Source organism: Crocuta crocuta, unplaced genomic scaffold, assembly GCF_008692635.1.
Source record: "Crocuta crocuta isolate KB4526 unplaced genomic scaffold, BGI_CrCroc_1.0 scaffold50, whole genome shotgun sequence".
NCBI lineage: Eukaryota > Metazoa > Chordata > Mammalia > Carnivora > Hyaenidae > Crocuta > Crocuta crocuta.
In genome coordinates, this window is record NW_027527428.1 from 3252102 (window position 1) to 3262553 (window position 10452).

General features: G+C 61.8%; 1 protein-coding gene across 1 annotated transcript in view; it reads right to left on the minus strand.

Moving 5' to 3' along the window:
• EVPL (envoplakin) overlaps positions 1-9786 on the minus strand; it is an 18632-nt gene extending 8846 nt beyond the window's left edge. Inside the window, exons 1-14 of the mRNA XM_077754739.1 lie at positions 9675-9786; positions 6541-6640; positions 5945-6099; positions 5714-5840; positions 4835-4960; positions 4615-4653; positions 4334-4495; positions 4156-4263; positions 3883-3978; positions 2347-2472; positions 1754-1900; positions 1417-1571; positions 1157-1254; positions 713-885 (exon numbers count right to left, since the gene is read on the minus strand). Coding sequence (XP_077610865.1) covers positions 713-885; positions 1157-1254; positions 1417-1571; positions 1754-1900; positions 2347-2472; positions 3883-3978; positions 4156-4263; positions 4334-4495; positions 4615-4653; positions 4835-4960; positions 5714-5840; positions 5945-6099; positions 6541-6640; positions 9675-9772 — 1710 coding nt within the window. The 5' untranslated portion in view covers positions 9773-9786. The remainder of the gene's footprint in view (positions 1-712; positions 886-1156; positions 1255-1416; positions 1572-1753; positions 1901-2346; positions 2473-3882; positions 3979-4155; positions 4264-4333; positions 4496-4614; positions 4654-4834; positions 4961-5713; positions 5841-5944; positions 6100-6540; positions 6641-9674) is intronic.
• Positions 9787-10452: the final 666 nt, after the last annotated feature.

Sequence of the window (10452 nt, forward strand, 5' to 3'; positions counted from 1 at the left end):
TCACCTCCCGCCCATTCTGTCCCAGCCCAGGAGCCCTTCCGTCCCCCCCGCCCCTCTGAGTTCCGCACACGTCCCGCACAGGATGGAGTGGAAACAGCCAGCTGCACAGGGACAGAGACCATCGAGACTCAAACATTTAGAAACCAAACGCCGACACTGTGTTGAACAGAACCTGGTCGGCAAGGACACAACCCGAACCGCACCCCCTCCTTCCCTCCCCCGTGGGGAGGGGCTGCTTTCACTGTTAGTGCTTGGAGGACACGTCCTTTTTTTTGTGACGGAGTTTATGCACTGCAACCCGTCCAGGGGCCTCCCCGGCCTGCCTCCAGGAGGAATCACCCCTCAGACGCCCAGCCTTCTTTGGTGCTCTCAGGACCCTCGCTGGAACATCTCCCAAGTGCAGGCCTTTACCCTGGGCCCTGTCCCTCTAGAACCTTCTCTGAGCCTTATGGCATCCTCGGAACAACCATGCGTGGGTATTACTGTGTCTCTTTTCAGTGGTGAGGAAATCAAGGCCCAGAGAGGTTAAGTGATTTGTGAAGATCGCAGAGCTGGGCAGTAGAGGAGCCAGGACAGGAACCAGCTTGTCTTGAGCCCTGGACTGTCCACTCCCTCCCCTGTCCCTGGGTCCCTGCGTGCTCTGCTCACCTTTCCTTCACGCACCCCCAGGGCGGGGCCATTCTTATCCCCATTGTCCTTGCTCTCCACCCACCTTGTGGCTTTGGATGCGGCCCTCCAGGTCCTCCAGGGGTGCCGTGCGGCTCAGGGGGGCCCGGGCCCAGGCCAGCACCTGCCTCTCTATCTGCCCTAGGTCTGCATCCAGCTGGGTCATCTGTGTCAGGAGCTTCTGGGCCTGTGGGTCTTCTGGCGCTGAGGCAGCGGGAGCTGGGGACATAGGGTGCCTGTAAGGGTCCAGAGCCTACCTCCCGTCTCCCCATCTGCCTGAGGGCCTCTTCCCTGGTACCCCCAGAGCATCCTGTGGGGGGAGGTGCGAGGGGTGGGTAGGGCCTAACTGGGTGAGGGGCCATGCCAGCCCAAGAGATGGAATCCCCCAGCAGAAGTCCCTAATCCAGGGTCACCCCGTGCCCGTCACCCCCCCCCCCCCCNACTCCTTCTCTTCCAACGATCCCCCAAGTCTCTGGCCAGCCCTCAGTACCCTGCTGGCCAGTCTGTAAGGGCTGTGTAGTGCTGGCCGTCAGGTGGCTCTGGACTGTGGCCAATTTCTGCTTCAGGGCCTGCAGCTCCGAGGCCAGCCTAGAACGAGGAGATCAGAGAAGGACATCTCTCCTCTCTCTCCGAACCGTCCCCCGGCCCCCGCCCCAGGAGTCACTGGTCCAGGTGAAAGGCGAACACCACAGGACATGGTCTGGGCCCACAGCCTGCCTCCTGCCCCCGAGTGTCCCCAGGCAGACCCACTTGGAGGCTGTGGCCACGGCTTCAGGGTCCGGAGCTGGGATGCAGAGGCAGGCAGCTGGGGCACGTTTGGTCTCCCCACCTGGGCCTTGCACGACCCAGGTGTGCTGGTCGGTGTTGTCCATCAGCATATACCGCTCCCCCCGCAGCAGCTGCACCTGCGGGACAGGGCGGGAGGGGCTCGGGCTGGCTCAGGGGCAGGGAAGAGAGGGAGCTGAGGCCAAGGTGGGGTCGGGGCTGGACAGGCCAGAGGCAGAGCAGGGCTTGGAGGGCTGGGCAGGGCGGGGGCAGTGGTGGGACTGGCCGGGCAGGGCTGAGGCTGGCCGGGCCGAGCGTGTACTTCTCCTGAGTCCCAGTCGCAGACGCTGTCCACGTGCAGAGGCTGCTGGGGTGGGTTCCTGCGCTGCGGCAGAGGGGCCACCTGATGGCTTTGCTGCTGCAGGTCCCCAACGGTCTTCTCAGCGACAGCCAGCTGCTGCTTCTCTGCCTGCGGGGTCCCAGGCTGCACTTGAGGCCTGTCCGGTACTGCCCCCCTCCCACGAGAGCCAAGGGGCCTTCATGAAGACAGGGTTTCTTAGGGAAGTAAAAGAAGGCCCTTCAAGGGGCCCAGGATCCCGGGAGTCTGCTGATTGGGGTGGGGCGGGGGGTGGCTCAGTGTCACCCAGGCCTCTAGAGTAGGGGCTGGCGGGAGTTGCTCAGAGCTCCCCCAGGGGGTCTCTGTCACATTGCACGTAAGGAAACAGTCCCAGAGGGGGGGAGGGGCTTGCTGGTAACAGACCAGCCCCTTCCTACTAGAGCAGTTATCCGCTTCTTCTCCCCACCCAGGATGGGCTCAGGACGGGACTAAAGCCCCAGGGAAGGGTGAGGCCCAGACGCAAGGGCCAGCCCCATTCCCCGGAGCACGGTGCACATGGCCTGGCGGGGCTCGCTCACCTCCAGCTGTTGCAGCAGCTCTGTGGGGGCGCCAGGGGGTCCCCCGGGGGCAGGGCTGTACTGGGTGTCCAGGCTGGAGTTCAGCTTGGCCAGGGTTTGGCTGACAGAGTCGGCCTCTTCCTGGAACTGAAGTCGTGGGTAGTTTGGGGCAGAGCCCAGAGCAGCCCACCCCCCACCGCCCCTGCAAGCCACTGGTCCCTGCACCGTTGGCCTTTCCACCAGGCCTTGGGGCCTTTTTAACTGGAATGTTCTGCAAATTGGGCATTTCCAGCTCGCTGGGCTTGTTTCAGTGTTCTAAACCGCTGTGACTTAGATGCTCCCGGCCCAGGGGAGCGGGGCTCTCCTGCTTACTCGAGTCCCTGTAGTCGTCCTGGCTGGAATCTCGGGTGGGTGCCCCCCGGTGGAAGCTGGGAGTGTACTTTGCAAAGAAACTCCTGGGGGCACCCGGGGGGGCTCGGTCACTCAAGTGTCCGACTTGACTTTGGCTCAAGTCATGATCTCATGGTTCGTGGGATCGAGCCCCATGTCAGGCTTTGCACTCACAGCACAGAGCCTGCTCGGGATTCTCTCTCTCTCTCTCTCTCTCTCTCTCTCTCTCTCTCTCTCTCTCTCTCTCTCTCTCTCTCTCTCTCTCTCTCTCTCTCTCTGCCCCTCTTCCACTCATGCATGTTCTCTCACTCTCACAAAATAAATAAACTTAAAAAAAAAAAAGGAACATCGTGCAGTTGGGTGATGTTACAGAATTCTTGTCCATGTGATCATGTATGCCGGTTACATAGGAAAATATGAAAAAAAGAAAAAGGAAGGAAAAACCCTTCGGCAATTGTCCCTCTCAAAGTATATGAAACATTTTGGGTGGAAATTAACAAAAAAAAACTTCCCTGTTGTATACTACGTCAAAGTTTTTCAACCATTTTTTCATTATTGCCCCTTCTAAGGGGACTTTTTAGACATCTTTCCCTTAATTTCCCCACCGTCTCTATAAAACCGTAACACTACCGATGTGCTGTCTGTCCATTAGGTGTATATATTTGTGATTTATGCAGAAGAGGAAGGTTTTTTTTTTAATTTTTAATGTTTTTTATTTATTTCTGAGAGAGAGAGAGAGACAGCGTGAACAGGGGAGGGTCAGAGAGAGAGAGGGAGGCACAGAATCCAAAGCAGGCTCCAGGCTCTGAGCTAGCTGTCAGCACAGAGCCTGACATGGGGCTCGAACCCACGAACCGTGAGGTCATGACCTGAGCCAAAGTCCGACGCCTAACTGACTGAGCCACCCAGGAGCCCCAAAGAGGAAGATTTTTGTTTGTTTGTTTGTTTTGCCCTTGAGAACCAACCCCTCCCCTGCCCCCGAGAACCACATCATCCTGTTAATGTTTGTGTGACATCATTTTCCCTCTGGGACCCAGTCACGATGACCCAGCTCTGCCGTTTTTATGCAGTGCCTTGTCTCCCTGCGTGTGAGCATGGCCTGTGGCCTCCCCCAGGCACTTCTGCGCCCAGGGCCCTGGTGGCCGCCCGCCCCGCACACAGGCTCACCCGGCGGTAGGCGTCCACGTGCTGCAGCTGGCTCTCCTGGCAGATACACAGGTTCAGAAAGTTCTGCCACGCCATCTTCAGGGCCTCCTGGTGGGTCTGAGGACAGCAACATGGAGCCCTCGGATGGCACCCACCCTGCTCTGCACCCATCACACTGCCTGCTCGGCTCCGCCCTGACCTGGGCTGCGTCTCCCTCCCCCCAGCCTCCCCGGGCAGCCCCTAGATCGAGGGAGCGGGCATCCCTGAGACCGCAGGCACCTCTGTCCCTCGCACCTGGATGGGTCCCACAGCGGGGTGCCCCAGCTCCAGCATGCGCTCCCCGTCATCCTCCAGCTGGTTCACGCTCTGCTCCTGGCTCAGCAGCTCATGCTGCTTGAAGTGCTAGGGGAGAGTCCGGAGCGTCAGTGGGGGGGGGTGGGGGGGGAGAGCGGNGCCCCCCTCCCCCACCGACCTCATACTCCCTCCGCACGCCCTCAGGGTCCGCCATCAGGTCGCTCCAGTCCTGCTGCAGGATGGCCTGCTGCTGCTGGGCCAGGACGGTCAGCTGCCGCGTGCAGCCCTGCAGGTGCGTGTACAGGCTGCCCAGGCTCTGCCCGCGCCACGAGGCCGCCTTCTGTGCTCCGGGACGCGTGGGGAGGGGGGCGGCAAGGGACGTGTCAGGCTGTGTCCAGAAACGCCAGCCCCTCCTTGCCCACCCATCCACCCACCCAGCCCAGTCCTTCCTGTGCTCACCAGGAGGTCCCGGTATTGGCTCCGGATGGTAGCTGCGTCCTGGCTCCCAAGNCGGGCTCCGGGAGGGGGGGCGGCACGCAGGGGAGACTGCACCCCACGTCCTGGGCCCACTGGACCTTCCACCTCCATCCCTTGCCCCAGAAGGCCAGCTGGGCTACTCAGGCTCTAAGGGAAGGGGGGGCAGGGTGGGGGGCCAGGCAGGGACGTGCGTCCCCCCCACCTGCCCGATGAGGTTGCGCAGCTGCTGCCCGTAGGCCTCGATCTCCTTCTGCAGGATGTTGTGCTCGGCTATCTGCTGCTCCAGCTCGGCCATGCCCGGCCCGTACTGGCCCTCGCAGACCTGCTTCTGCGGAAGGAGCGGGCCGCTCAGCTCAGCCACAGGGCGGCAGCCCCCCACGCCCTCCACACTGCCCTGTGCAGAGGAGCCGCGGCGGTCGTCTGGGCAGAGGGCGGACGGGCCAGCTGGGCGGCCCCGGTGAATGGCAGGCAGCTCACCCTGAGGGACATGCTGCTGAGGCCTCAGTGTCACCATGATTTCAGTCCCTGACTCCTACCGGTCCCCAGAACACAGGTCTCAAGCTGCTAGAAGGTCTTCCCGGCCTCCTTACCCACCCTGGCCTCGGCACCTCCCGCCTGCACACGTCTCGCTAGGCTCAGGGACCCCGCGACGCCTGCTCTGCCCACGCCCTCCCCACTGCCCCTTCGTTGTCATCACTGCATCTCTCTTTTGTGGTATCAGAGCACAGTTCCCTCACCCGATGTTCAGGGTGACACGCCCGTGACCTGGCTCTGCCTGCCTGCCCAGAAAACCTCACTTCCCACCACACCCCGGGCCGGAGCCTGTGTTTCTTCTTTCTGGAATGTCCTCTCCTCACCATTTCACCCCAGCCTAACTGAACCCTCCCACCTCTTCACACGCCCCTTCCTGCAGGAAGCCTTCCCTGGCTGCACGGTCTCCTGTGCTCTCGCCCTTCCCAGCCCCCTCCCAGGTCCAAGCCCTCAGCAGGCCCCTGGGGACACGAGGCTCTGGGATTCCTGATTGGGTCAGGTGTGAGCCTCGAGCTCCCTGAGGGGTCTCCGACACTGGGGGTGCCCTGACCTGTTTCTGCTCCAGGACCCGTGCCCAGTCGACTCTGGGCCCCACATCGGGCGGCAGCACTATCTTCTCGTACAGGGCGCGGTACTTGGCACACTCCTGGGTCACCCGCTCGTGCAGCTGCTTGATGCTGCCAAGGAGGCGGCCGGCAGGTCAGGGCGGGGCCGGGGGCTCCCCTGGGACCCCAAGGCTTACGTCATCAAGCCCCGGCCCGGCCGCCGCCACCCCACTCACTCCTTCTCGATCTCCTCGGCCTGCGGGTGCTTGAGCCGCCGGGCCTTGTCCACGTCCAGGAAGAGATCCTTCAGCAGCACCTCGGCCTCCTTCAGGCTGCGGCCCACCTCCTGCCGGTGCTTCAGGGCCTGGTTCTCCTCGCTGTGCACTCGGTCCTGCAGGTGTGGGGCCACATCCTCGCTGCCCGTCATCACCACCCCCCACTGGAGACCCACCCCCGCGTTCCCATCTGCCGACCTCGGTGCCCACACCGGCAGAGGGCCGGGCCCAGGGCATCTGTGGGGCAGGTGCAAGGTCATGCGGGAGCCCCTCTGACCCCCACATGGACACGCGGGAGCCCCTCTGACCCCCACAAGGACACGCGGGAGCCCCTCTGACCCCCACATGGACACGCGGGAGCCCCTCTGACCCCCAAGCCGGGAGCCCAACAGAGAAGCCGAGCCGAGCCTTCTTGCCCACTGGGTTCGGGGCACGACCAGAGAAAGCCAAGGGTTTTCTAGCCCACTTTCACCATCTGCACTGGGAGCTCAGGGGCTTCAGGGAACCTCCCTTGCCCCTGCCCCCCACCCCCCTGCTGCTCGCCTCTTGGGCCTCACCTGCTGCAGTTTCTTCTGGGTCTCCAGGATGTCCCTCTCCACCTGGTCGGCATTGGCTTGCATGCGGGAGATGAGCAGGGCCAGCTCCTGGGTGGCAGCCCTGGGGTAGGGGTGGGGACAGAGGGCAGCTTGGTTGGAAAAGACCCACCTGCGTGGGGTCCACCTATGTGGGGTCCCCTGTGTCCCTCGGACCCGTCCTGCCCTGCAGCCTGGCTCACTGCCCAGGAGGGAGGCATCCAAGATGTGGGGAGCCCTGGTTTCTCTCTGCAGGACGTTCTGGGAGATTCCTGAAGGTCGGGTAGCACTGTGTCCGCACAAGGGTTCAGAGAGTAGAAGTCTCCAGTGTGTCTGGCACGAGGGAGCAGGCCAACCTCACTGTCCTGGCAGGGAGCTCCCGACCCCACCCAGCTCCCCGCCTCTTACTTGGGAGTGAATCATGCCTCGGCCACTAATGCCCAGAGACAAGACGGCATGGCTGGGCTTTGGGAGGGGCAGTTGGGCTGGCCGGGGAGAAGCAGCATGTCCCCCACCCCAACCTCCTCCCACCCCAGCCCTGTCTCCCCCTCGTCGCCCTGGGCTCTGCCTATGCCGAGGCTAACAACCGTCTGGAGGAGCCCCACAGCACTGGGGCGGGGGGGTGGGGGGGTGGGCAGAGATTGCAGAGACGTGCCAACATTGCTCAGATTTGGGGATTAAGCCCAGAGAAGGACCTGACTTGCTCTAGGTCACACAGCAAGGAGCAGAGTATAAGCCTGATCTGGCTCCCCGGGGCCCTTTGCACGGGGCACCTCACTCTCTGGGGCCCAGAGGGTCAAGCAAACCGAATAAAAGGCGGAGTGGTCCAAGCCTCATGAGCACAGCACCCTGTTAGCTCACAGCCCTGGGGAAGGGGAAGTGTTCGCTGAAGGCTTCACTGAGCTGGGCCTTGAATTAGGAATCAAAGGATGAACCCCACAGCCCCAACAGAGGGGCAGTGCCAGTAAAAACCCAGGTGGACAGGACTCTGGGCAGGGGCGTCTAGGTGGCTCATTTGGTTAAGCATCCAACTCTTTTTTTTTTTTAATTTGTTTAAAAAATATTTTTTAAATGTTTTATTTATTTCTGAGAGAGAGAGAGAGAGTGAGAGTGAGCAGGGGAGGGTCAGAGAGAGAGAGAGAGAGAGAGAGAGAGAGAGACAGAATCTGAAACAGGCTCCAGGCTCTGAGCTGTCAGCACAGACCCCAACACAGGGCTCGAACCCACGAACCGTGAGATCATGACCTGAGCCAAAGTCGGACGCTTAACCGACTGAGCCACCCAGCGCCCGTTTTTTAAAAATTTTTAATGTTTATTTATTTTTGAGAGAGAGGGAGACAGAGCAGGAACAGGGGAGGGGCAGAGAGAGAGGGAGACACAGAGTCCGAAGCAGGTTCCAGGCTCTGAGCTGTCAGCCCAGAGGGTGACACAGGGCTTGAACCCAAAAACTATGAGGTCATGACCTGCCGAAGTTGGGTGCTTAACCAAATGAGCCACCCAGGTGCCCAAAGCATCCCACTCTTGACCTGATTGACTCAGGTCATGAATTCACTGTTCAGTTCCAGAGATCGGGTCCCAAGTTGGGCTCTGCACTGATATCGAAGAGCCTACTTGGAATTCTCTCTGCCTCTCCCCGACTCACAAGTGCTTCTCTCTCGCTCTCAAAATAAACATTTTTTAAAAAATGAAAGACCCGTGGACCAAACAGCCTGGGTTTAATCATTTTCCAGCACTACTGCTATGTGGCTTTGGGCAAGTTACTTAAACTCTCTGTGCCCAAAGTTCTTCACTTGTAAAGTGGGGCTTCAATGTTATCTACATCATAGTGCTTGGTGTTAGGAGAATGAATCCCTCTGAAGCATCCAGGGCACAGCCTGTGCAGAGTCAGCATCCAGCGAGTGTTTATTCCACTAGAATAAAAGCACCACGTAGCTAAGGACCTGTTTGTTAGTTCTGTGTAAGTGGCATCCTCAGTCCCTAGAACAGTCCTGGCACATAGCAGGTGCTCAACAAATGTGTCAAAGGAATAGATTGCACATGAGGGGAACAATGACCACTGCTTGGCACTGTTTGCAGCCAGAGCCACCCGGGGCAGTGTAGACAGAGCTACCAGCTGCCCCAGGCTAGGAAAGCCCTGCGGGGAGCCTGCCTGGGGACAGGGAGCTGTGGCTCCTGAGCGCTGGGCCACCTGTCTTCAGGCCCGGCCTCCTGGGAGGGCTGCTCCCATCGGGAGGAGCACACTCCACCCTGGGCAGGGCTCAGGAGCCCCAAAGGACAGGCCACTCCAGTGAGAGTCCTACCTGCTGTCTTTCCTGTCTGCCCAGAAGCCCAGCCTAGGTGTCATCGCCCTGATCCCTATCAGGGTAATGAGCCTTTCATCTCCGCTCCCATCTGCCACCTCCACCCTACAGAGGGGGCTGACGGCCAGTGCGAGGGAAGGAGAAGGGAGCCGCCAAGTCTGTCTGCAGACCATGAGGCTGTTGAAAGGGGGGCTGGGCCGGGCAGGGAGCTGGGGGAGCAGAGGGCGGCTGAGGGTGTCCGGGGCCGCCTGGCCCTCCCCTTTCCCTGCAGCATCGGCTCCTCACACCCCAACACAGTAACAAAACTCAGGGCCCTGGGTGAGAGCCTGGAGAGGAAAGCTCCAGCTCGGAGCCCGCAGCACAACAGCCCCGCCTCCCCGCGCCAGGCACCCGGCCTCCCTTCTCAGCCTCCGTCCCCTGCCCACCCTGTACCCGGGTTCCAAGGGTCAGCCCAGCTCCAGCAGGGCCGTGAGGGCAGAGCCACGGACAGGGAGCGGGGCACTCCAGTCTCCCAGCCGCCCACCCCACCCCCTGCCGGGCCCCTACTCATCTGGTGGGTCTCCTGCAGAGCACCCCCACCCGAGGCCCTCAGGCCCCTGGAATGTGGGAGCCCCAGGCCATCCCTGGCCTCCTGCTAGGACTGGAGCTCTGTCTGGGCAAAGGAGAGAGTCCACCCCCGGGGCCCTTTGGCCTCAGGACACTGAATGCCAGCGCTGGGCTGGTCCTGAGCTCCGGGCGGGCTGCCATTTCCAGGTGGAAATGGAGCACCTGGGCCGGGAGCCACCCCTGCTCCAGCCCGCTGTCCCGGGCCCCGCTTACCGGCTGTGCTTGCTGGGGGAGCCCTTGGGAGAGCCCTTGGCCGGGGAGCCCTTAGGGGACCCCTTGCCCTGGGAGCCTTTGCTCAGACCCTTGAACATGGTTGTAAAGGCAGGTGCCGGCTCAGGCTGGGCTTGGCCGGTGCAGGCGGGGGGCGGGCAGCAGGCGTGTGTCCTCGCTGGCGGCTCAGCTGGGCTCTGGCGAGGCGGGGTGGCGGGGCACCGAGAAGGCAGTTTCTGGGAGGCCCCTCCCCGCAGGTGAGGCAGCGAGCGGGCACCGGCCGGGGCTGCCACGCATGCACCCACACTGCCCACACTCGGCGGCTCCTGCACAACCAGTTTGGGAGGAAAAGGCGCAGCCCAGAGGGCGGGGCGCCCGAGCCTGCCTGACTCCCAGGGAAGGTCTGGACTTGTTACACCCACACACCCAGAGAGAAGTGGCAGAGAGCACATGCAGCCGGGGAAATACCAGGGGCCCAGGAGGGACGGGGCTGGAGACAGATGCTTGCGCATGCTCAGTGCTCGGGCTGGGGGTTAATAAACACCTCCGGGCAGTACAGCGCACCTGGCTATCGGGCTATCGGCCACGCCCCCCACCCACAGCTCTTACCCCACCGGGGGAGGTGGGGTGGCTCCGTGCTCTCCATCACCCTGATGGGGCAGCCAGGGGGCATTCACCCCAGACAACTGGCACAAGGTATATTTTTAAAAGTGGACACCACCCAGTTGTCTCCCCAGAGGACACCCCCACAGTCCCGCTGCCCAATCTTCCTGGCTGGCTC